This window comes from Rhinatrema bivittatum, chromosome 7, assembly GCF_901001135.1.
Source record: "Rhinatrema bivittatum chromosome 7, aRhiBiv1.1, whole genome shotgun sequence".
Taxonomy (NCBI): Eukaryota; Metazoa; Chordata; class Amphibia; order Gymnophiona; family Rhinatrematidae; genus Rhinatrema; species Rhinatrema bivittatum.
The window spans coordinates 166,172,612-166,198,806 of NC_042621.1; the positions used below are offsets into that span (position 1 = coordinate 166,172,612).

Genomic DNA, 26,195 nt, shown 5'->3' on the forward strand with positions numbered 1-26,195 from the left:
CTTAGTTTTTGGGTACTTGCCAGGTTCTTATGGCCTGGATTGGCCACTGTTGGAAACAGGATGCTGGGCTTGATGGACCCTTGGTCTGACCCAGTATGGCATTTTCTTATGTTCTTATGTTCTTAAACTTAGCCCTGAGGTCTAAATACCTAATGAATATGCTCTACCCCCTGCAACAAAAGGAGGTAGATGATTTGTTGAATGTTCCCAAGGTAGATGCCCTAGTGTTAGCAGTCTCAAAAAAAGACTATTCCAGTAGAAGGGGGCACGTCTGAGAGATGCACAGGCTAGAAAGGTAGGAGCCTTTCTGAAGAAAGCATTTGAAACAGCCAGTTTGTCCCTGCAAGCAGTTGTGCTTGGGGGCTGTGTAGCCATGGCATTAGTCAAATGGCTTCACCAGTTACAGGAGGAAGCTCCAGGCATAGGGGAGAGCCTAGTTGAGAATATGGCCAGGATAGACTCAGGGGCAGCTTTCCTGGCAGACACACTTTACAATTTAATTAGGATCTCGGCCAAGCAGATGGTGTCTGTGGTAGTGGCAAGGAGATTCCTGTGGCTCAGGCATTAGGCAGCAGATGTGCTCCCCAAATAAAGGCTTAGCATTTTGCCCTTTAAAAGATGCCTCCTATTTGGGGAGGAGTTAGACACCTTAATGAAAAGCCTAGCAGGGGCAAAACTGCAAAGGCTTCCAGAAGACAGGGCCAGGGGGCAAACAAGGTCATTTAGAACATAGGAACGTAAGAGAAAAAACAGAGAAATTAGAAGTTTTATACAGCCTAAAGTGCCAGGCACTCAGAGGTTTAGAGCAAAGGCAGCCATTTCGGGCAACCCAAGGTTGGATCAGAGAAAAGGCCCCCAGAGCTCCTAAGGGTTTTAAGGGGGCTTTGTGATGGTTTGCAGACTCGCTCCAAGACTCCTCCAGTGGGCGTTCGCCCAACACTATTTTTCAAGGAGTGAGTCCAAGTCACCAGGGATAGGTGGGTCCTGGATGTGATCTGCCTGGGGTACGCCCTGGAGATAGCCACCCCAGTATCAGAATTTTTTGTAAGGTCACCATGCAGGTCTCAGGAGAAGGAGAAGGCAATCAAGGAAACCTTAGACAAGCTGTTAGCACTAGAAGCATCAGTGCCAGTGCCAGACTCAGAGAGGGGGTCAGGTTGCTACTCCCTATATTTTGTAGTGCCCAAAGAAGGAAGGGAAATTTAGCCCAGTGCTAGATTTGAAGAAAGTAAACAGAGTCCTCAAAGTCCGAAGTTTCAGGATGGAAACTTTGAGGTCAGTCATAGGGAGAGTCAGGAAGGCAGAATTCTCACTGCTTTGGACCTGGAAGAGGCTTTATTTACACATCTCCATCAGGGAAACACATCAGAAGTATTTGAATTTTGCAATACTGGGGAGCCATTATCAGTTCAAAGCACTTGCCTTTGGACAAGCCACAGCACCAAGGACCTTCTCGAAGGTGATAGTGGTAGTGGCAGCAGATCTAAGGAGGGAAAGTATCCCAGTACATCTGTATTTAGACGACTGGCTGATCAGAACCAGGTCAGAGGAGGAATGCAGGAATTCACAAAAAGGGTGAGGGTGCTCCTCAAGGCATTAGGTTGGGTGGTGAACGAACCCAAGAGCAATTTACAGCCGCCCCAAAGATTGGTCTACCTGGGACCCTTGTTCGACACCGTACAGGCAAAGGTATTTTTGATTCAAGAAAGGGCAGACAAGCTAAGACACCAGGTGAGGAATCTTACAGCACTCAGGAAGTCCACGGTACAGAATCACCTACAGGTGCTAGAGTCAATGGCAGCAACCATAGAGGTGGTCCCATGGGCAAGAGCTCATCTGCACCCTCTAAAAAGGGCATTGCTCTCCTGTTGGAACCCCAGCAGCCGAAGGTATGGGGAGAGGCTCAGACTCACTTCCGACGCCAGAATCAGCCTATGGTGATGGCTGGTGGAAAGCAGTCTATCAGGGGTCAGCCTAGTCCCGCCAGAGTGTGTTATACTAATAATAGATGCCAGCAGGTTAGGCTGGGGAGCACACTGAGAAGGGAAAGTGATGCAGGGAAAATGGGCAGCCAAAGAAAGGGAGGCATCAATAAATATGTTGCTATTGAGGGCAGTAAGGCAGGCACTCAAATGCTTAAGCCCCAGGGTAAGAGCAAGGCTGGTAATAGTTCTTTTCGACAGCACCACAACAGTATCCTGTATAAACAGGCAGGGGGATACACAGAGTTGGCAATTGGAGAAGGAGGTGGAGCAACTAATGAATTGGGTGGAGGCAAACCTGATAAGGTTGACGGGCCAATTACTTAGCAGGGAAGGAGAACACACAGGTGGACTTCCTCAACAGACATACGCTAGACCAGGGAGAATAAGAACTAGCGGTGATGCATTTTCAAGTTTGGTAGGAAGATGGGGAAGGCCAAAATGGGACTTGTTGGCAGCGCAGAAGAATACCAAGGCAAAAAGATTTTTCAGCAGATGCTAAGAAAAGAGATCAAATGGAATAGATGCCATGGCCAGTAGAACAGCTATTGTACGTGTTCCCATCATGCCCCTCGAAAGCAAGAGTACTGAGAAAAGCAGCAGGGCATGAGGGCTGGATCCTTCTGGTAGCATCAGACTGGCTCAGAAGATCTTAGTATGCAGACCTAGTAAGGCTAAGCAAAGATGCGCCTTTGAGACTACGGAAAGCCAATAACCTACTCAGGCTGGGCCCAGTTCCTTGGGAACAGTCAAATCGATATTATCTTACAGCTTGGCTCTTGAGAGGGACAGGCTAGAGAAAAAAGGTTACTGAAGGGCAGTGGTGGCCAGTTTGTTGAAGTCAAGAATGCATTCCACTTTCTCAGTATATAGTAGAGTCTGGAAAGTTTTTCAAAAATGATGCATAAGGAGAGGAGTCGGCCCAGAGTCAGCTCAGATTAGAGAGATCTTACAGTTTCTGCAGGATGGCCTAGAGAAGGGGTTAGCCCTGAACTCCCTCAAAGTGCAGGTGGCAGCACTGGCTTGTTTTAGAGGGCGAGTGCATAGTAATTCACTAGAGTCTCACCCTGACATAATATATTTCTTAAGAGCAGTTAAATACATGAGGCTGCTGAAACACCAGGTAATACCCACATGGGATCTTAACGTGGTGCTAAGGGCCTTGCCCAGAGCATCCTTTGAACCGCTCAGAGGGGCAACTTTAAAAGACCTAGTGGCAATATATTCAGCTAGGAGGGTTTCGCAAATCCAGGCCTTGTCCTCTAGGGAGCCCTACCTGTCGATTCACAGGGACAGAATAGTCATTTGCCCGATCCCATTCTTCTTAGTTTTTGGGTACTTGCCAGGTTCTTATGGCCTGGATTGGCCACTGTTGGAAACAGGATGCTGGGCTTGATGGACCCTTGGTCTGACCCAGTATGGCATTTTCTTATGTTCTTATGTACTGTCAGAATTTCACTTAACTAAGAAATTATTTTACCAGCTCGGACAAGTACAGAAGGGGGAGAGACAGGATGGAGTCCTCATCCACTACATGTCTGATGGGTGCTGCTACATTACTTAAGGGTCACCAATAAGTTCAGAAGGACAGAAATTATGTTTGTCCTATTAGAAGGCCAAAGAAAGGGCCAGGCAGCATCTAAACCCTCAATTGCATGCTGGATTAAGGAAGCGATAGTAGCAGGATATATCAGTCAGGGGAAGCAGGCCGCGAGGTTTTTGTACGCACATTCAACAAGGGCACAAGTGACCTCGTGGGCAGAGAGCAAGGCAGCAACACCTCAGGATATTTGTAGAGCAACAACTTGGTCCTCCAGGCTAGACCTGCAAGCAAAAAAGGAGTTGAGGTTTAGTAAAGTGGTATTGGGGGCCACAGAGGCCAGATCCCATCCAAACTAAGTACTGCTTGGGTACATCCCACAGCTGTGGACTGGTCTGCAGGATGAAAAGGAAGGTGAAATTTGTACTTACCAAATAATTTCCTTTCCTTTAGTCCTAGCAGACTAGTCCAAGTACCATCTCCCCAAAAAAGAGAGAAGGATACTAATAAATGCAGGAAATCAACCTAATAGGCTACGGCAAGAGGCCACTGAGGAACCACCCAGCTATCCCAGAATAAGGAGCGTAGATAATGTAAGAAAAAAAATATGACGAGTTCTCTGCCTTCACCTACTAGTACACAGGGGAATCCCACAGGTGTGGGCTGGTCTGCTAGGACTAAAGGAAAGGAAATAATCTGGTAATTACAAATGTCACCATAAGCAGAGGAGCAGGGGCAGACGATTTTGCCCCAGAAATCAAAGAACAGTAGAGAGAATCCCCGTTTTCAAGCACCTTCAAAATGTGGCACCCTAGGCACCTGTTTTGCCCATGCCTAAATCTGACCCTGTTGGCTGTGTTGTAGAAGGTGGCAGTAGACATGCAGCAGTGAAATGGATAACAGCAGTTCTCCTTTATTATGGCATGATTCCTGAGTACCGCATGTATAATAATACAGTGATAGAATATATACCAGAAAAGGGTTAGCAGACCTATTCACTTTCTCTCATATTAAAACTGCAGAGAAACATAAAGGATATTTACAATTATTGTATGGGCCTTCATACCAAGTACTGATATCTCTCATAAAATGATTTCAAGGCAATAGTAACAACGATATAATCAATAATTGGTCCTCAAAGCCTTCTCCACTTTATGTTTTGGTTTTCTAATTATAACCCATTCTCTAGGCACAATAAGAGGATCTGATGCAGGCTGACTAAGAGTCAGGCTATCTAATTTATTTTGGTGGATTCAGCAAATGGGTGTCATGGTTTCAACAGTTATGTAGTCTTTCCATGCCAAAGTTCAGCCTGCTGCACAGTCTTCCCTCCACCAGGGGTCTTTGGCAAGCCTGGCTTCCGGCCTTGCTAAGCATCTACTTACTGATCACACTACACCCAAGCTCCAACCCTATTTAACCTTTCCTTGGCAGTACCTCAGTGCCTCTTCATGGAGCCACTCTTGGCTCTCTGACCTGGACATTTTTATGTTGTTCCACGCCTTGTGGCCTCCGGGCCTGCTCTTACCTTGTACCTTGCTTTGCGGCCTACTCAGGCCTTTCCTTGCCTTGTGGCCTCCTGGGCTTCTGCCTCACCTAGTGGCCTCAGGGCCTTAAGCCTAGCGACCTATGGGCCTTTTGCTGTGCTGCCTCTGGGCCTCAATGTTCCTTGTTCTGTGCTGTCCTTGCCAAGTCCTTGTCCTGTCCTGTCCTTGTCGTCCTTGTCCAGTCCTGCCCTTGTCTGTTCTTTGTCTTACCCTGTCCAGTCCAGTTCCTTGTATTCATTCCATGCCTTGCCTTGCCCTGCCCCAGTCTGTGTCTATATCCAGCTGCAGTCCTTACTCAATATCCTGCCTAGTTTGTGTATTAAATTGTCATCAGGGGTTAAAGATGACCTAATCTATATGGTAAAATCTAAATATGGGGGGAAAAAGATGGAAATGAGAGAGAAGAAAAGAAGAAATATGGAATTGCTAAAAAGTATCTGGGTGCAGATTTTTGTTTGAGGTTGTTGTAAACAATGTTATGTACCACCATTGTTTTCCTTGTTTTCATTTTTTTAGGCTCGTCCTAAAGGAGAAGGCCTTACACCTTACCAGGGAAAGAAACGTTGCTTTGGTGAATATAAATGCCCCAAGTGCAAGAGAAAATGGATGAGCGGCAACTCCTGGGCTAACATGGGGCAAGAATGCATCAAGTGTCATATCAATGTTTACCCTCACAAACAAGTAAGTGGGGTTGTGCTGAATGTATAACAGTAATGCACGAATCATATTATTATATACCTCATCATCACATGAGAGCCATCTAGACGGCTATGTCCCTTAATTTTTCATTGGAATGTCTTCAGCACTTTTAACTAAACAACAATATGTAATGGAACTATAAGCAAGCAAGTTATAAATATCCAACAATTCATGTCAACAACAAAATAAAAGGAAAACTAGTGACTTTAGCTACCATGTGGTGGTTATGTGACAAACATTTTTTTAAAGGCCACAACTTTGAGCAACAAGACAGCCAATATCTTAATATAGGAAAAGGAAACAGATCAAAGGCAGAACTCTTGACTTTTGGGGCCATTTTTGAAAAAAGATTTCTCTTAATTATTTAGAAGATTTGTTTAAAATTGACAGTCTTCTCTAATCCTTTTTCCTCCTTATACCAAGCCTTATGCACTTTCTCTGTTGCCTAATTTGCTTTGTTTTCTCTAATGCTGGCATCACTATTTTATTTATCTTTCAATTAATTTATTTAAAAAAAAGAATATATCTGGAACTTTGCTAATACTTATAAGATTTTCCATGGACATAAAGTGTGTAAATTGACCGGAATCTGCTACTTCAATGGAGTAAGAGCAACCATTTCTTCTCATGTGTTGCCCTCAGCATCATTAGCAGTTCACTAAGATGCTTTGCTAGAAGGACACCATGTGGGATGTCAAGCCATGGTTTTATTTTCAAAAACAGGTCTCTTGCTCATGAATGGAAATGTTTCCTGTCATTGTAGAGTAGATGCAGCATGGATAGTGGAGTTCATGCCATGTAATCTTACAATTGCTGCTATTTCCTTCCATGGCTTCCATAACATAGGGACTCTTAGTTTATTTAAACTCAACACCATTTTTGTCTTGGAGAATCCTTTGAAAATTAGCAGCCTCAAAGTACACAAACTAAAAGTGGCCACATGCTTTATACCTGCTATTTATGCAGGCAGTTGAGAGTGGGGTTAGAGGGAGGACAAAATAGTACATGCACATGTTGTGTGTTTTCCCTCTTTAACCAATACTCAGGACGCAAGGTAAGTAATAGGTAGAAACTTTATTGAAATCCTTGTTCAGAGCACAGAGTACTGGAAAAGCAGCCTGGCTTCTCAGAAGGCTAGAATAAACCTGATTTTACCTCCTTCCCCAAATGCCTTTCATAGATCAGCTTATATACATTTTAAGCCCTTCCATCATGTGTCATTAGATTTCTTGTAGATTTCCAGTGACCATTAATTTCCAGTTACTCTACTCCCCCTACTACCAACATAGTCCTCTTTCTTAGTATTGTATACATGCCTGTTCTGTACTGATGAGGTTTTCCACAGCGCCTGCAGTAATACTTAATTGTTCCCTGCTGTAATCTTTGAGTTATCAAGTTAACACGGGTCCTCTTTGGACAAAACTGTCTTTCTCCATTGCCCACACACACGTTTCCACAGCTGGACACAAGATCAAGTTCACACAGATCACACAGCCTGGCTTGGCCTTCTGTTTCTGTTACCAGGCAGACTTTTCATCTGCCCTCGTGAACCGTGGTGAATATGTGACAATCCAAGATTCACAGGCATTGGGAAGAGTGAGAGATGACGAATAAGGGGCAGCATGAGAGGTATGGTAAAGGAGTAGCCAGGATAGCATCTCCAGACAGTAGACAGCAGAAACAGAACATGAGGCCACCATAATGGCATCAAGAAAAGGAAACCATGCTATCCACCACCCCTAACCTAATACCCAAAATTTAATGGTAACTGCAGCAGAGCAGAGTACCAGATATCAAGCACGTCCATGTTGGAAAGGATAGGCAGAGAGCAGTAATATGAATATTGCTAATACAATAATTCAAAAATGAATAAATGATTCACTGAGCTAAACTTGTATTTCTAAGCCATGCAAGATTGGCTTATATAAAGCTGTTGCTGGGGAAGGGGAAATAGGGAAAGCAACTAAATCCTTGAGAACAGCAGGATCAGGATTTAAAGTAGAAGCATCATCATATAGAAGAGATGTAACATCAAAATATAATATAAACATGAAGAAATACCAAGAGGAACTAAACCTGCATTTTTAAACCATGCAAAGGTGGCACGTATAAATGTTTTGCTGGGGAAACAGGGCAAGTAACTGTATCCGTACAGAGCAACTGGAGCAGTATTAGCATTAGGGATGTGAATCGTTTTTTGACAATTTAAAATATCGTCCGATATTTTTTAAATCATCATTAATTGTTAAAGAGTGCGATACAATAGAAATTCCACCGATTTATTGTGAAAAAAATCGTTAATCGGGTTAGTGCACACTAACGGGAGTTAGGACACAACCTAAAAACACACCCCGACCCTTTAAAACCGCTCCCTTAGCCTCCACCACCCTCCCCCCCCCCAAAAAAAAAAAACGTTTTAAAATTACCTGGTGGTCCAGTGGGCCCCAGGAACGATCTTCCGCTCTCGGGCCGTCGGCTGCCACTAATAAAAATGGCGCCGATGGCCCTTTACCCTTACCATGTGACAGGGTAACTGTGCCATTTGCCGGCCCCTGTCACATGGTAGGAGCACTGGACAGCCGGCGCCATTTTTAAAGATCTGGCCCCAAGCTTTTAGCAATTTTTCATGTTGCGTGCTGTTTTGAAAAAATGTTCATGTAAAAAACTATTTTGCTGAAAATTTTGCTTTTTTAGTACATCAGCCACTGTGTGACTCAGTACTTTCCCAGTGTATTTCTGATTCCAGGGCTGAGGCTTGAGACTGAACTAAGCACATTTATTAAAACATAGCAGGAGTAGCCTAGTGATTACAGCAGTGGGCTATGAACTAGAAGACCAGGGTTCAAGTCCCACTGTTGCTCCTTGTGATCTTGGGCAAGTCACTTTACCCTCTATTGCCTCAGGTACAAACTTAGGCCTGGATTTATCAAAATGCACTAAATATTGCATGTGATAAGAAAAGGGGTTTGTTTTATGGTAATAGGGAATCTATCACACTTTGTGCTAAGTGCCAGAATTGTTGTATGTCCTACATCCGGGGGGACCATGTTTAGTAGAGAGGGAGAGACTGACTAACCATGATGTCCTCACACTAGATAGGTATTTATATCTCTATGGGAGGCCCACCTAGTAACTGGAGGTGAGGTCTAGCTTGATGGACTTTCTACCTGGGTAACATCAAGCTAGTTTGAGAGAACATTGCACAAATCTCATCTTTGGGTGAGTTTCCTCACTCTGAAGGTCATCAAATGTTCACAAGAGAGCACTGTTCTGTTCGTACGTCTCACTTTGAATGTCAAAGTGGCCCCTAACCCCTACACAAATACCTAAACCTCACCTCGAGTTACTAGGTGAGCCTCCCATAGAGATATAAATACTAGGGGTGTGCATTCATTTTCGCCATATTGGCGATCCGCAACGTATATTGCACTATTCGTAGTATTCGTGGGGAAGCGAAACGTATCGCGATTCCCCACGAATACACGAATCTTTCCCCGAATTATACGGCCACCTAAATAAAAATTTAAACAAACCCCCCCACCCTCCTGAACCCCCCCAAGACTTACCAAAACTCCCTGGTGGTCCAGCGGGGGGTCCGGGAACCATCCCCTGCACTCACAGCCTCGGTGCCGGTTTCATCATGGTGCCGATAACCTTTGTCCCAGGGGCTACCGTTGCCATTGGTCAGCCCGTACCATCTTGTGCTCCTACCATGTGACAGGGGCTGACCAATGGCACTGGTAGCCCCTGTGACATAGTATGGGCAAAGGTATCGGCGCCATTTTGAGTAGTGGCATCGGACGGCCGGAGTGCAGGAAGTCGCTCCGGGACCCCTGTTGGACTCCCAGGGACTTTTGGCCAGCTTGGAGGGGCCTCCTGACCCCCACAAGACTTGCCAAAAGTCCAGTGGGGGTCCGGGAGCGCCCTCCTGCACGCCGGCCGTCCGATGCCAGTACTCAAAATGGCGCCGATCGCCTTTGCCCTCACTATGTCACAGGTACCGACGGTCGGCCCCTGTGACATAGTGAGGGCAAAGGCGATCGGCGCCATTTTGAATACTGGCAGCAGATCACCTTTGCCCTCACTATGTCACAGAGGCCGACCGTTGGTACCTGTGACATAGTGAGGGCAAAGGCGATCGGCGCCATTTTGAGTACTGACATCGGACGGACGGCGTGCAGGAGGTCGCTCCCGGACCCCCACTGGACTTTTGGCAAGTCTTGTGGGGGTCAGGAGGCCCCCCCAAGCTGGCCAAAAGTCCCTGGGGGTCTCGGATCGACCTCCTGCACTCCGGCCGTCCGATGCCACTACTCAAAATGGCGCCGATAGCCTTTGCCCATACTATGTCACAGGGGCTACCGGTGCCATTGGTCAGCCCCTGTCACATGGTAGGAGCAAAAGATGGTGCCAATGGCCATGTGACAGGGGCTGACCAATGGCACCGGTAGCCCCTGTGACAAAGGCTATCGGTGCCATGATGAAACCGGCACCGAGGGTGTGAGTGCAGGGGATAGTTCCCGGACCCCCCGCTGGACCACCAGGGAGTTTTGGTAAGTCTTGGGGGGGTCAGGAGGGTAGGGGGTTGTAGTTAGTTTGAATTTTAGCTGGCACACGAATAGAAATAGCCGTATTAACGCATCGGGGCGCCATACGGCCGAATGCAACGTATCTGCTCCCCGACGAATCCGAATTACGAATGCAACGTATGGCGTCCCTCTGCACATCCCTAATAAATACCTATCTAGTGTGAGCACATCATGGCTAAGCTCTCTCTCTCTCCCTCTCCCCCCCTCTTCCCCTAGGCTGGCTCTCCAGGAGTTCACAGACAACCAAAATTCTTCCCCTTTTTCTCATTTTGCATGCAAAAACACCATATAGTACTTTGATAAATGACCCCCCTTAGATTGTAAGCCCTCTGGGTGTAGAGAAATACCCATAGTTTCTGAATGCCAAAAAAAGTGCAAAAAGCGGAATATAAAAACAAAAAAAATCTAAACTAAAAAAATAAGAGAAATATCATGGAGCTGACACTCAGGGTAGTTACTCTGAGGTCCATATTTAGCATGTTTGTCCAGTTAAGTTTGGCATTTAGTCAGACAAATGCTGGGACTTAAAAATCCCCCTGGTCTGACCTCCTCTGGCATAGCCAGATAACTTGTCTGTCAAGGGAGGTCTGGGGGCATTCCGGGGTGGAGCATTCCCATTAAGTTAGTTGGATAACTCCAATTTTCAAAGTTATCCCGCTAAAGTGGTCAGCTAATTTTAGGACAGTATGGAAGCAACACTAAAAGGTTAATTTGGAGATAGTCAGGTGTAACTACTGCTTACGGTGGCTACTTTATATCACAGGGGCCATAAAAGAATATGTAAAGATCTTGGGGCTGGATCTCACTGCAACAGCTTTTCTACAAGTCTCTTTTCCCTGGGCCTGAATTCTTTGTTGGTGGGGGGAAGGAATCTTCCTTCAGGACCCAGAGTGGCGGGGTGCCTTGGTAGCTCTTTTCCCTGGGAGAGGTAGAGCTGCTGTAATGCTGACTGTCGTTACTGCCAATAACACAGGGAGACTCTTGAGTGTCCAAAACAAATACTTTACTGAAGGTGAATCAGATAAAGTAATGGCACAGTTCAAAATAGTTCTTGACCCAACTGCAGGTCTCTTCCCATTTACAGCCCTTCCTCTTTTATTATTAGGATAGGAGAAACCCTCACCCTCCAGGGCATGGAAAAAATGAGGCTCCCAAGTGGGCAGGGTATCCTTGATTGGACAGAAAAAATCATCTAAGCTTGCAAGAACTGGTAAAACAACCTCTGTACAGAGAGTCCCAAATTTCTCTCTCCCCAGGGGTAAAGACTCCAATTGGGTGTCCTCAGTAGGTCTCAAATTGGTTTTGCTCATAGTTCTTCAATGTCTTTCTCGATCTCTTTCACTCTCTCAAATCCCACAATGGAAGGGATCCACACTGGAACACACAGCTCTCAATGTTCCTCTTAGGGCAGGAAGAAGGCAGCAAAACTCTCCCCCCCCCCTGTTCTTCTAACCAAAAAGTCTTTCTCCCAAAAATGGATCCAAATATCAGAAGATCTCTGCTGCAGATCACCACCATTCCTCTGTCCTCCATGAGGTTGCAGAGGGGCTTCTTCCCTATCCTGGGCCCTCCAGGGAAAGGTTTCCTCATGACTTCTTTCCAGGCAACACCCAAGGGTCTTGCAGGTTTCTTACCATGAAAAATATAAAAAATCCCAAAACAAACCTGTATACCAGCCCAGCCAGCTAGTGAGTAGACTGGAAAGACATCTTCCTGACCTTGCTCTAGACCCCAGACAGGGATTGCCCAGGTTCTCAGAGTAGGCCCAAAATCCAAATCAGAAAAAACTTACCTACACTTCCACCTAAGTCCACAATGCAAAAGATCTGCCTGCAGTCTTTAGGTAGAGAGCTGCTTTTATTACCTTACTGGGGTCAGCCAGCCCAGCACCCTCAATGGGAGGGACTGTACCAAATCGTGCCTCACCTAATCTCTACCTATCTGTTCCTAGCTAAAGGAGGTTAAACTAAGGGCAGTATTGGTAATGAACCCCAGTGGTCATTGCACAGGTATAGATTGCTGAATATCCCAGCTAAGTCAGCCAGGAAAGTTTATTCAGATAACTTTCTTAGCCACCCAGCAGCTGACTATGGACATTTCTGAATCTGCCATGTGGAGCCTGAACCTTTAGCTCCTAATAGCTTGGTCGTATTATCCCTAAAACCTGGGATGGAGATTAAGCAGAACTGAACTAGTAGGAAGCATAAAAAATCCTGGTCAGAACTATCAGAATGTGTCTCTCAGTTGACATTACAATTGCCAGCTTTATTCTGACACACTCAAGCCAATGAGGTCCCTATTTACTCTTGGATAAATAATATATTTGTCAATTATCCCATATGATGGCTTCTAGCATCCAGCCAGTATATTCTAATTGAACTGGACATTTTGTTTTGTTTTTTTCCTTTGGATGTTGTGTAGAAAAGAATATAAAATTTCTTCACGTCATCAATGCCAGACTTCTGAAACTAAAGATATTAAAAATTCTCTGGGGTGGTCCATAGATAATATAGTTCTATTTAAGTACTGTATTTATCTTTAGAAGGGGAAAATGGGATTTCTTAGCACAGAGATGACCACACAGTATCCCTCAGGAACCAGGACTTTCCACATCTTCATTTTCAGGGCACTGGTGGTATTAGGATAAGGATATTGTTATGGTGTGTAGTGCTGAGACTAAGCATATCAGGAATTACTTCAAGTACCCCTACCTCATGAAAGACCAAAAACATCTTTCTGAAATATAATACCTCAAATCTTGCTAATCAAATTTAGAATTGGATTGCTTACTGTGGCCCAGTTACAGCTAAGTGTTTTGTTTGGGGAATGCTCCCAGTGGGTAATGCCATTCACTTCAACTTGTAACAATAGATGAAATCAGTTCACCATAACCATTTCAGTTTCTAGTTAAAAACCAACATCAACAAAGCATACCTTGCAACCCAGAAACCCATAATGCTGCTGATGGAGGTTGAGATTCATTCGATGGTTTTTGCGAGATACAAAATCCTCTGTCCTTTAAGTATTATTCTTTTGATATATGCATGAAAATTTTTATTTGTTTCTGAGAAACAGTTTATGTGGAAAAACAACCTCCCCCCACCCCAAAGAAACTCGCTTCTGAGCATCACAAGTTGAAATGCATCTTTAAAAATGTAATTATAAGTTTATGTTTTACAATCTTACAAGTGAATTTTCAAATGTGGTAAGTGTAAAAAGTAGCACTTGTGTGCATAAAATAGCACGTACGCGAAAACATGCTAGTCTCAAAACCAACCTATATGCATAAATTGGGGTCTGTGAGTAAACTTTGCATGTGTAAGAAAGGAGCGTGCCAGGGGCATTCAAGGGCGGGGGACAACATTTGCACAAATAAGTTTATATTTTAAAACCTGCCAAAGTGATGCGCATATATCTTTTACTTGCGTATATTTATTTCTGCTCAATATCTAGTGCAGTGGTTCTCAACCTTTTTTCTGTCGGGACACACCTGACAGATGGTTCTCACATGCATGACACACTGACCCATGATCGTCATGGGGCTAGATGTAAAAGTACAGTTTGCATCCACGGGAACCCCCCTGACCCACAATAATGGATGTAAAGCAGAATTATGACATTCCCCATACAACTCACCCTACAAAAAAGATATTCTGATTCTGGTGTCATCTCAGTAACAGCAACTTAAACTCCTTCTACTTCCAGGCTCAGTATCCCTACTTGTGAAAAGACAGCAGTTTACCACCAATGCATGTCCTCTTGAGAAAACACAACAAATAAGGCTGATACAAACGCTTACATGCTAGTAAAATATCTCATCTCAGTAACAGACACAGAACCGACCTAACATACTCCCAAGATCTGTAGTAATGCACATAAACTAATCCGCACACAGTTACACCTGTATTATGGAATACACTCGAACAGGAGCAACCCTATCTATGAAAAGGCAACACTACAAATATTAAATCAGGTCCTTCTTCCAATTTTTGAATGAAGATCTTTTGGCTAAAATGGGAGACTTCAATTACCCCAATATTGACTGGGTAAATGTATCATTGGGTCACGCTAGAGAGATAACGTTCCTGGATGGAATAAATGATAGCTTTATGAAGCAATTGGTTCAGGAACCGACGAGAGAAGGAGCAATTTTAGATCTAATTCTCAGTGGAGCACAGGACTTGGTGAGAGAGGTAACGGTGGTGGAGCCGCTTAGCAATAGTGATCATAATATGATCAAATTTGATTTAATGACTGGAAGAGGAACAGTGTGCAAATCCAAGGCTCTCGTGCTAAACTTTCAAAAGCAAAACTTTGATAAAATGAGAAAAATTGTTAGAAAAAAACTGAAAGGAGCAGCTACAAAAGTAAAACATGTACAAGAGGCGTGGTCATTGTTAAAAAATACCATTCTAGAAGCACAGTCCAGATGTATTCCACACATTAAGAAAGGTGGAAAGAAGGCAAAACGATTACCGGCATGGTTAAAAGGGGAGGTGAAAGAAGCTATTTTAGCCAAAAGATCTTCATTCAAAAATTGGAAGAAGGATCCAACAGAAGAAAATAGGATAAAGCATAAACGTTGCAAAGTTAAATGTAAGACATTGATAAGACAGGCTAAGAGAGAATTTGAAAAGAAGTTGGCTGTAGAGGCAAAAACTCACAGTAAAAACTTTTTAAAATATATCTGAAGCAGAAAGCCTGTGAGGGAGTCAGTTGGACAGATGATCGAGGGGTTAAAGGGGCACTTAGAAAAGATAGGGCCATCGCAGAAAGATTAAATGATTTCTTTGCTTCGGTGTTTACTGAAGAGGATGTTGGTGAGGTACCCGTAATGGAGAAGATTTTCATGGGTAATGATTCAGATGGACTGAATCAAATCACGGTGAACCTAGAAGATGTGGTAGGCCTGATTGACAAACTGAAGAGTAGTAAATCACCCGGACTGGATGGTATATACCCCAGAGTTCTGAAGGAACTAAAAAATGAAATTTCAGACCTATTAGTAAAAATTTGTAACTTATCATTAAAATCATCCATTGTACCTGAAGACTGGAGGATAGCAAATGTAACCCCAATATTTAAAAAGGGCTCCAGGGGCGATCCGGGAAACTACAGACCGGTTAGTCTGACTTCAGTGCCAGGAAAAATAGTGGAAAGTGTTCTAAACATCAAAATCACAGAACATATAGAAAAACATGGTTTAATGGATCAAATTCAGCATGGCTTTACCCAGGGCAAGTCTTGCCTCACAAATCTGCTTCACTTTTTTGAAGGAGTTAATAAATATGTGGTAAAGGTGAACCGGTAGATATAGTATACTTGGATTTTCAGAAGGCGTTTGACAAAGTTCCTCATGAGAGGCTTCTAGGAAAAGTAAAAAGTCATGGGATAGGTGGTGATGTCCTTTCGTGGATTGCAAACTGGTTAAAAGACAGGAAACAGAGAGTAGGATTAAATGGACAATTTTCTCAGTTGAAGGGAGTGGACAGTGGAGTGCCTCAGGGATCTGTATTGGGACCCTTACTTTTCAATATATTTATAAATGATCTGGAAAGAAATACGACGAGTGAGATAATAAAATTTGCAGATGACACAAAATTGTTCAGAGCAGATTGTGATAAATTGCAGGAAGACCTTGTTGAGACTGGAAAATTGGGCATCCAAATGGCAGATGAAATTTAATGTGGATAAGTGCAAGGTGATGCATATAGGGAAAAATAACCCATGCTATAATAATTACACAATGTTGGGTTCCATATTAGGTGCTACAACCCAAGAAAGAGATCTAGGTGTCATAGTGGATAACACATTGAAATTTTCGGTTCAGTGTGCTGCGGCAGTCAAAAAAGCAAACAGAATGTTGGGAATTATTAGAAAGGGAATGGTGAATAAAACGGAAAATGTCATAATGCCTCTGTATCGCTCCATGGTGAGACCGCACCTTGAATACTGTGTACAATTCTGGTCGCCACATCTCAAAAAAGATATAATTGCGATGGAGAAGGTACAGAGAAGGGCTACCAAAATGATAAGGGGAATGGAACAACTCCCCTATGAGGAAAGACTAAAGAGGTTAGGACTTTTCAGCTTGGAGAAGAGACAGCTGAGGGGGATATGATAGAGGTGTTTAAAATCATGAGAGGTCTAGAACGGGTAGATGTGAATCGGTTATTTACTCTTTTGGATAGTAGAAAGACTAGGGGGCACTCCATGAAGTTAGCATGGGGCACATTTAAAACTAATCGGAGAAAGTTCTTTTTTACTCAACGCACAATTAAACTCTGTAATTTGTTGCCAGAGGATGTGGTTAGTGCAGTTAGTATAGCTGTGTTTAAAAAAGGATTGGATAAGTTCTTGGAGAAGAAGTCTATTACCTGCTATTAAGTTCACTTAGAGAATAGCCACTGCCATTAGCAATGGTTACATGGAATAGACTTAGTTTTTGGGTACTTGCCAGGTTCTTATGGCCTGGATTGGCCACTGTTGGAAACAGGATGCTGGGCTTGATGGACCCTTGGTCTGACTCAGTATGGCATTTTCTTATGTTCTTATGAGATCCTTCCCTGGCTTGGGGAGTACAGTGATAATCACCTTTTTCATATTAGCAGGAAATTATTTGCCATTCACCAAAGCCGGAAAAATCATACTGAGTAATTGGGGAATATCACTGAGTAAAATTTTGCAAAATTCAGCCATAAAGCCATTGGGGACTGGGGCCTTCAATGGCTTTGCCATTTGAATACCCACCCTGATTTCACCCTCACTTATTGGTCTATTTAATGACTGCAGATGATGTTCCTCAAATATTTTAATACCCAGTTTGGACAAAAACTCCTGACACTTAGCTGTATCAAAACCCTCAGAAGAATATAACTTTGCATAATACTCTGTAAACAGATGTAGGATGCCCGTAGTAGAATATACCATCTTCCCTCTCTGGCCTCTAAGATGAGTTACACCTGTGGGTGCTTTATGCCTCCTATCAACCATGCCAACAATTTCCCAGTCTTATTAGCCTGTTGATAAAGCTTAAACTTGTAGAATAAGATACTTTTTTTTAGCTCTTTGATGCAGAAGTGTGTTTAGGGCAGCCTGGGTAGAAAGAAAAGCCTCTCTAGCAGCTACAGAATGGGTTGAGAGCAGGGTTTGCTTACATTTTCTCAGTTTGATTTCTAGAGCCAATATCTGTTTATCTATGGATTTCCTTCTCCAGGTTAAATAAGAAATAATGTCCCCTCTGAAGACTGCTTTGGCTATATACCAAGAAAGAACCAGAGCTTCTTCAAAATGAATCCCATTAGTAGCCACATAATCCGCCCATCTCTGTTTAACATAAGACTGAAAAGCGTTATCCATGGCCATATAATAGATAGATTTCCAGGCTAAATGAAAAGGTCTCTCTCCTAAACCTTTAACCAAAAGCGAAATGGGAGCATGATCTGAAATTTTGATATTACAAATGCCAGTATCCTGCACATGGGAGAGGTGTTCTTTAGAAACCAAAGGTAGTCTATGTGTGAAAATGTAGCATGTCACAGGACATGTGCGTGAAGTCCCTTTCCATAGGATGAAAAGTACACCATGAGTGCACTAACTGCAATTTCGAGAGCAGAAAGGGTTTCCCCTTCCTGGTTCCCATGGAAACTCCTCATGAAGAATAAGATTTGTCCAAGTCCGGATCTACAAACAGGTAAAAGTTCCCCCCTACCACCACCAGCCCTTCCCTAAGAGCAATAAATGCTGTATGCTCTGAAGAAAAAAAAGAGTGATTATAAGCATTCAGGGTATAGAGATTGCAAAGCATAATACATTTCCCTCCCAGCTCCGCTAGTAAAAAAAATAAAACGCCCTTGTGGATCCTCGATTTCTTGAACAACTTTCATGGTGTCATTTTTATGTATTAGAATAGCAACACTTGCAGACCTAGTGAAAGCAGAAGCATAGAAAAGTTGTCCCACCCATTCCCTCTTGAGGTTTTGGTGGTCTTTGTCATTAAGATGAGTTTCTTGGAGGAAACCAATATATACAGCCTGTTTTTTCATGGAAGCCAGAACTTTCTTCCTTTTAATAGGAGTCCTGATTCCACAAACATTCCAGGACACCAACTTCAGGGATGATTTACCCAGGACTAAATCGGTCACATGAAAAATAAACAAGGAAAAGCTACAAATATGAAAAGGTAAATGCCTTCCCAGCTAAGACATCCACCTAGGATGCAGCCAGCCTTTCCCAGAAACATACCAATCAATATTGGTCAAAATAAAATTAACATTAGCAGCCCCATGGAACCCCCACACCCTCCTCTTCCCCAGTCCTCCCCTTGAAACCTATTACCCACTACCATGTGGTACAAGATCACTAAAGATACCACAAACCTCCCTACTGCCACAATCCACCTATAGAAACCCCTTAAGAAAGAACCAGAGAAACTGACATACAAACAAACCCCATTGAAAGGAGAAGAAAAAGGGTCACATTGAAAGGGTCACAAAATACAGAAATTACAACACTGTCTCTGTTGAATGTAGAGACTCTATGTTCCCGGTACAGAGTGACGCCATCTCACCTCCTCCGCAAAACTATGAGAAGTCCAATGCAGGGCCACAAGCCACCCAACACTCCAAAAGAACATCATTAAACAGAAAAAACACAGCTTCAATGTGCAAGCAAAGCATTCCATACTCTTTCCAAACGATCCAAAAGAGATGTTGCATCCGCCGCTGACTGAAACCACTTAACACCCTCCGGGAGAATGACATGGAGCTTGGCAGGATATAAAAGTGCGAACCACAGGCCCAACTTGTGTAGGCACGCACATGCCAGAGAAAAATCCTTTCTGATCGCAGACAACTCAAATGAATAATCTCGGAAGACCAAAATGGTCCTATTATCATAGGGCAATTTTTTTACCAGATTGGAGCGCTTGTAGAATTGCAGCCTTGTAGGTGAAATCCAGAAATTTTGCTATGATGACACGGAGCCTCCCTGCTTGCTCCCGCTGTGCCCCCAATCGGTGCGCCTTCTCAGTGCGTAGCAGGCCGCTCGACCTGTCAAGGCCTAATTCCTCCAACATGCTCCCAAAAAGGAGGCCAGATCCGAGTCATTTTAGGACTCAGGAAGTCTTAAAAACCATAAATTGTTCTGGCAGGACCAATTCTCCAGCTCTTCCAGATGGTCCTCATGTCTCTGAAGTGCCTTTTTCAAGCCGTTCATTTTGGTGCTGGCAGTTGCGACAGCGTCATGATTAGCAGAAATTCCCTGCTCCATCTTACCCATCCGAGTTCCAAAACTTGGCCATGTTGGGAGCATAGTTCGAGAACATCGTTTGAGAGAATTAAACAACTGTGGGAGATTGACCATCATTGAACATACAGAGAATGAGCTAAGTACATCTAATAGACATTTAGTTACATCATGTCACAAGTGGCTCTACTTTCTTTACATTAAGTTTTCACATGTATTATTTTGAAAAAAAATGTGTTAAACATATACCATTTGTGGGAATTACAATTGTTGTTTGAGGGACTGCACTTCACATTCATTTTAGTTGGTGGCTGGTGAATGGTTAATGATTATATCACATCAATCACTGGACTACCTGGTTAGGTAATTTTAATGATGCATATTGGTATGAAAACTTCTCCAATCACCTTTAAAAAGTTTTTTGCAGATAAACAATTTGTGCAATATTGCTTCTAACACAAGTTGTTGTTATATTCAGTGGGTTTTGATTTTATTTTTTTGTTTTTCTTTTTGATTTGTACCCACTTTTGTGGCAAATTTTTTGGTTGGTTTGTTGCATTAAAACAGATGCAAAATCCATGGGTAATTTGTACCCGTGGCAGTTTTCAAAGGGAAAGTATGTATGCACTTTCCTTTTGAAATTTGGTGCAAAGTCTATGGGTAAATAAATAAAGTCTCTTATAACCTTGCTTGAAAATGTGAGGTAAAATAGAGCTGGACTGTAGACTAGAAGTGCAGTGGGTGAGTAGCACTGCCACCATGCTCCTTCTCTCCCAGCAGAGAATGTCCTGACTCCCTCTACCTGCCTGATCTGACTCTGGAGATATGTGGCTCCACCCCTTCTGCTGATGTCATTGCAGGCCCACCTGAAAAGATGGACCACTACAGGGGAGGGAGCACACCTTTGGGCCTGGACATCTCAGAAGGGCCCTCTTGAAGAGCAATTTGGGGATGACTGTGCTATTTATGCTTCCCTTTAGGGAGGTAACATTCTGAGCTGGGATGTCTAGTGGGTTACAGTGTCCTGTTACTTTTACACCAAAAGTACGCTTCCAGCATAATTACCTAAGCAATGCTAGAAGCGGCCAGGATTGCTGAGCACAGCGAGCCTGGCAGGACGATGGGGCCCTGTTTATAGGTAATGGGTGGGTTGGAGGGTGTCAAATTGGGGTGGAGGAGGACGGGTGATGTAGGAGGAGGCAAATTGTAAAATTTTTAGGAGGGAAGGCCCAGATCAGCAGCGATGTTTTTTTTTTTTGTTGTTTTGCCACCTTTTTATGAGAAGGTGGAGGAGGAAGGGGACAGAGTAAGATAGTGGTGGTGGGGGGTGGGGGCAGGCATCAGGCTGGGAGACCTGTGACTTGTTTTGTTTATTTCCTTTTTTTGAAAGTGCGCTTCTTACCTGGATATCTCTGAAGATATCCAGGTAAGTAGTTATCCAGCTAACCTAGCCAGATATACCTGATATTTGACTAGGTTAGCTGGATAGCCCCTCCCCCAGAATGCCCTCAAAATTCCCCTTTTTTATCTGGCTAATATAGCTGAATATAGCCGGGTATACCATTTAGATGGATAACTATTAGGTTATTCGTCTAAATGGCTTCTTAATATGAACCCCTGGAAGTTTCTGTATAAAAAAAGAGTTATGCACAGTTATGCACCTGTAGTCTCTGAGTGAAATACCAATCAAAGGTCAAGCATGGGTGAAGGAGAGAAAGTGGATAACTTGGGAAATTGAAAAGGAGAGGGAAAAAAAAGGAGATCTCCGTGATGAATGGCAGGATGGCAAAAGAAAGACGTCTTGGAAGGAAGGGGAAGATTGGTGAGAATAAGAAGGGAGGACTGAGAATGGGGGGAAAATTTGGGATAGGAGATAGGAAAAGGAGGGTGAGAAAGTTCTGGAATTGGGGGTGGGGAAGAAAGGAGATGGAACTGGAACAGGTACTGGAGCAGGAGTAGCAACAAAGCGCATGACAGGTAAGCATGGAGACCTCTTGCCAAGGCAAGCTCTGACTGCCAGAGCCTGCCCTAAATAGTCCCGGTCTGATGACATCATCAGGAAGGGCTGGCAGCCCTGTCCTGCCACGGGCCCTTTAAAAAAACTAGGGAGGCGCACGCCTAGGTAGCCAAGATGCAAGGAGCAGACGGCGGCGGTGACTCCGCCGCTCTTCAAAGAGCACCAGCGGCAAGCAGGGCCATGAAATGGAGAACTGCGTCGGGGCCATTTCCCTTTCATCGCTGGGGAGCCGGGGCCCACTCCTGCTATGGTGGTGCAACGTTGGGTGAGAAAGACCAGTCGCGGGCTCCACAGCCAGCTGATGTAACAATAAGGCTAACCAGCTAAGGTTAGACCTGCTCTATGGCACGTCTAGCTTTGCTGTATAAATTATGAGGCTAAGTACGAATATTGGCAGTTAGCCGCATAAATTAGACAGCTAACTCGCTCTGACCGATCTGCTCACTGCCTACCCACAACTTATGAGGCTAATCTTTTAGATGTATAAGGGACTTATACGGCTAAGCGGCAACCGCTGAACATGGGCGCATATTCATTGGTTACCACTTAGCTGCATAAATCCCACTTATCTGGCTAAATAGTGCTGAACGTGCTTTGAAAATTGACCTCAGTACTTTTATTCAGATGTTTTGGTATTAAAGTCTCAACTCCACTGGTTCCTTTTACTCTTTGTTATATATGAAGAATAACTTCCAGCTCCCTCCCTGAGTATCTGATAGATAGCTGTAGTGGTCCTACTCTTCTCCTTTATTCCATATGCCTTTTCTCCTCCTGGACATTAGATAGATGCCCAGTCCTCCTTCCAAACCTCAGGTAGATGGTAGAGCGGCTCAGAAAATAATCCAATAATACAAGGCTGGTCAACCAAATCCAAAAAAGAAGGAAGGGTGGGTTGAAAACTTTCTATACTGAATCCAAAAATGGAAAAAGTTGCTCCTCAAAAGCAATGAGACATGCACTTCTTAAATCTCCCCCAACCCCAATGTAGGGGAGACTAGAAATTCTTTTTTCCTCAAAATAAAATCAGAACCCTCCCTCTTCCCCCCCCAAAAAAGCACTAAAAAGTAACACTTCTGCTTCCTCCAGGACCTAACTAATAATCCATATTCTTATTAGGGGTCTCTGTCTTTTATAGGAACACGCAGCAACCACTATGGCAGCCCACATGGGGGAGCTGAGCAATAGGTCGCTTGCTCCTCTTACTCTCACAGTACCTACCTGATCTTTGAAAAGGAATAGAATTTAGTAGGGACATAGTGAGGCCCTACATAGGAAAGGAATCCTCAAAAGAAAGTTCAGTGCAGTTATATTTTGGTTTAAGTTGTTTTTCTTTGTGTGTGTGCCTCTCTCTCTTCTCTTGGCTTCACCATATTTTTCCCATTTCTGTTGCACTCCGCAGTAATACATTATGAGAAGGGGCTGGGAGTAGTCAGCCACCATCCTCTTAAAGGAAAGCACTTTATAATAGCCCTATTTGGGTCATTACTTTGGTTTGGCAATAAAATAAAACAGGAAAACCAAAGCATACCAGAAGCCAGGATACTCCTGGGAGTTCATAAAAGGAAGGCATTTATAAGCGGAGATACTTTTTCCTGTTAGCATTAAGAAGCTCGCGTTGGCAGGACCGCTACAAGGGGGTTTTGCTGTCCTTGGCCAATGAAAAATTGCAACCCCTCCTTTCCTGGGATCAGCAGAACTTGAGCCTGGTCTCATGCTGAACAGGAGGAGTTAGTGGCTGCACAGCCCCCTTGCTGCAGAGTGCTTTCACAGTAGCACGCAGATTCCTTCCTCGTCCGTGCCCACTGCAAACGCAGTCCTTTTTCCCCACCCTCTGGAAAAAATATGCACTATGACCCTGGAGGGAGTACTGCCACCCTCTTCCCCAGAGCAATCAATAGCAATATCACTGCAGTACTTGGAGAGAAGTGCTCTGGCATCACGTTTTCTAGAAAGCCACCGACAAACCTGCCAAATATGATTATTTATGTTTAAAATAAATATCACCAGTTTTGTGGGGGAGAGGAGGAGGACTAGCAGTTCTTCCTCTTTCTCTAGTAAATAAAAATAAGAGGGAAAAGATGTAAGAGAGAAAAAAGGTTAGAATTCATAAAGTAGAAGAGGCAGCAGAAAGAGGAAGACAGGCACAAATATCTGGAGAAGCTAAGAGATGCTGGGAAAGTAATCAGGTTAGTAAAGGCAGAAATGGAGGAAAAAATAGCCAGTGTATTAAAAGAGGGCAAGAAGACTTTTTTAAAGATATATTGCTGACAGGAGAAAGCACAGAAATTGGATTTTAATAGGGATGTGAATCGTTTTTTGATGATTTAAAAAAATCGTCTGATATTTTTTAAATCGTCAAAAATCGTTAGCGTGCGCGATTCAATAGAAATGTTCCCGATTTATCGTGAAAAATTGTTACTTCCGTTAGTGTCCACTAATGGGAGTTATTTGGGGGGAGGGCGGGAAAACCGGCACACCCGCTTTCGGGCCATCGGCACCATTTTGGCTGCCACTCAAAACTGGCGCCGATGGCCCGATAAAAAAAAAAAACCCACCCGACCCTTTAAAAATGACCCCTTAGCTTCCCCCACCCTCCCAATCCCCCCAAAACATTTTAAAATTACCTGGTGGTCCAGTGGTGGTCCCGGGAGCAATCTCCCGTTCTCGGGCTGTCAGCTGCCACTCATAAAGATGGCGCCGATGGCCCTTTGCCCTTACCATGTGACAGGGTATCCGTGCCATTGGCCAGCCCCTGTCACATGGTAGGAGCACTGGCTGGCCGGTGCCATCTTTATGAGTGGCAGCCGACGGACTGAGAACAGGAGATCGCTACCACTGGACCACCAGGTAATTTTAAAATGTTTAAAGATGGCCCCCCCCACACACCTTTCTCTCCCCCACCCAATTTTGTCCAGGAGCATCCTTCATCTCGCCTAGTCATCTCTTGCCTAGACGCTTGCTCCTCTCCCCCTCCTCACCCCTGCCCAGCTTCAGCAGCTCCCTCTTCCCCATCCCCTCCCTAGAATTATCTCTCTCCCAACCACCTGCTCAACATCAGCAATCCCCTTTCCCAATCCTCTGCCCAGCATCATCGTCCTCTCCCTCAAGAAGAGAAGTCCCCTTTCCTTCAGCCCTATGCCAGCAGCATCCCCCTCTTCCCCCCCCCCCCAACCTTCTGCTCAGTGGCTGCAATCCCCTCTCCTCTGCCCAGCAGCAGCAGCCCCTTTCTTTCACCTCTCTGCCCAGCAGAAATAACGCCCTCTCATCCACCCCCTGCCCACCAGCAGCAGCTCCCGCTCTACTCTCCAATCTCCTTCCTAGCATCAGACACTTCTTTGGCTCTCCCTTTCACCCTATTGCCCAGTGGCAGCCCCCTATCTCCTTCTTTCTTTCTCGCTCTCCCTTTCTGTGGCACTCCTATGGGTTTGCCACTAGATGTCACCCAGTCCCTATAGATGATAACCAGCTAGAGCAGGGATGGTGAACTCCAGGACTTGAGTGCCACAAACAGGCCAGATTTTCAGGATATCTACAATGAGTATGGTTACATTTTTGGTGGATGTTTTTGTTGGATTGCTTCATTTGATTGGGTGTGATCAAATTGGCAGCTTAAACAAGCTAACAAGGATTTGAGAAGGATTGTAAATGCAGAAGTTTTTACATGGAACTCAAACAAAAAAGTGATAGAGGCCAAAGATTTTTACTCGTGTTGTTAGATCTTTCAGCGGCCTTAGACACGGTAGATCATAATATTTTTCTCAATAGATTACAAGACGTTGGATTAACAGATACCACCTTAAAATGGTTTAGATCATTTTTAGAAAATAGAACTTTTACGGTTAGGATTAAAGATATTGTGTCAGAAAAGATAAAATTGACAACAGGAGTTCCGGAGGGTTCTGCCCTATCGGCCACTTTGTTTAATGTGTACCTCTTACCGCTATGTCACTTCTTAACCGGACTAGGCTTAACTTATTACATTTACGCAGATGATTTTCAGCTGCTATTTCCGATAGAAAGCAATATTGAATCCACTTTCAGAATGGTCAAAAAGTACTTAAAAATCATTGGCCAACTTCTTGTACAAATGAAACTGATTTTAAATTTAGATAAATCCGTTTTCATGATTTTAGATAGAAAAAATGTCAGTTTAGAAAAAAAAATAATCATCCTTGATGATCAAACATGTTTTAAGTTAACGGATACAACAAGAAACTTAGCACTCATCATTGATTATGAATTAAACTTTAAAGCCCACATATCTAAAAAAATAAAGGAAGGTTTTAGTACATTAAGATTGTTGAAACGTCTAAAACCCTTGCTCTCACAAAATAATTTTAGATATGTTATACAGGTGTTATTGTTTTCAGGACTTAATTATTGCAATTCTACCATGCTAGGACTTCCAAAAACAACTGGGGTAGATTTTGAAGAACTGCGCGATCGCGTACTTTTGTTTGCGCAGCAGGCGCAAACAAAAGTACGCTGGATTTTATAAGATACGCGCGTAGCCGCGCGTATCTTCTAAAATCCTGGATCGGCGCGCGCAAGGCTGCTGATTTTGGGCAGCCGGCGCGC

General features: G+C 43.8%; 1 protein-coding gene across 1 annotated transcript in view; it reads left to right on the top strand.

Annotated features, from left to right (window-relative positions):
- ZCCHC24 (zinc finger CCHC-type containing 24) overlaps positions 1 to 26,195 on the top strand; it is a 299,762-nt gene that overhangs the window by 251,891 nt on the left and 21,676 nt on the right. Inside the window, exon 3 of the mRNA XM_029609493.1 lies at positions 5,586 to 5,750. Within this exon, the coding sequence (XP_029465353.1) occupies positions 5,586 to 5,750 (165 nt within the window). The remainder of the gene's footprint in view (positions 1 to 5,585; positions 5,751 to 26,195) is intronic.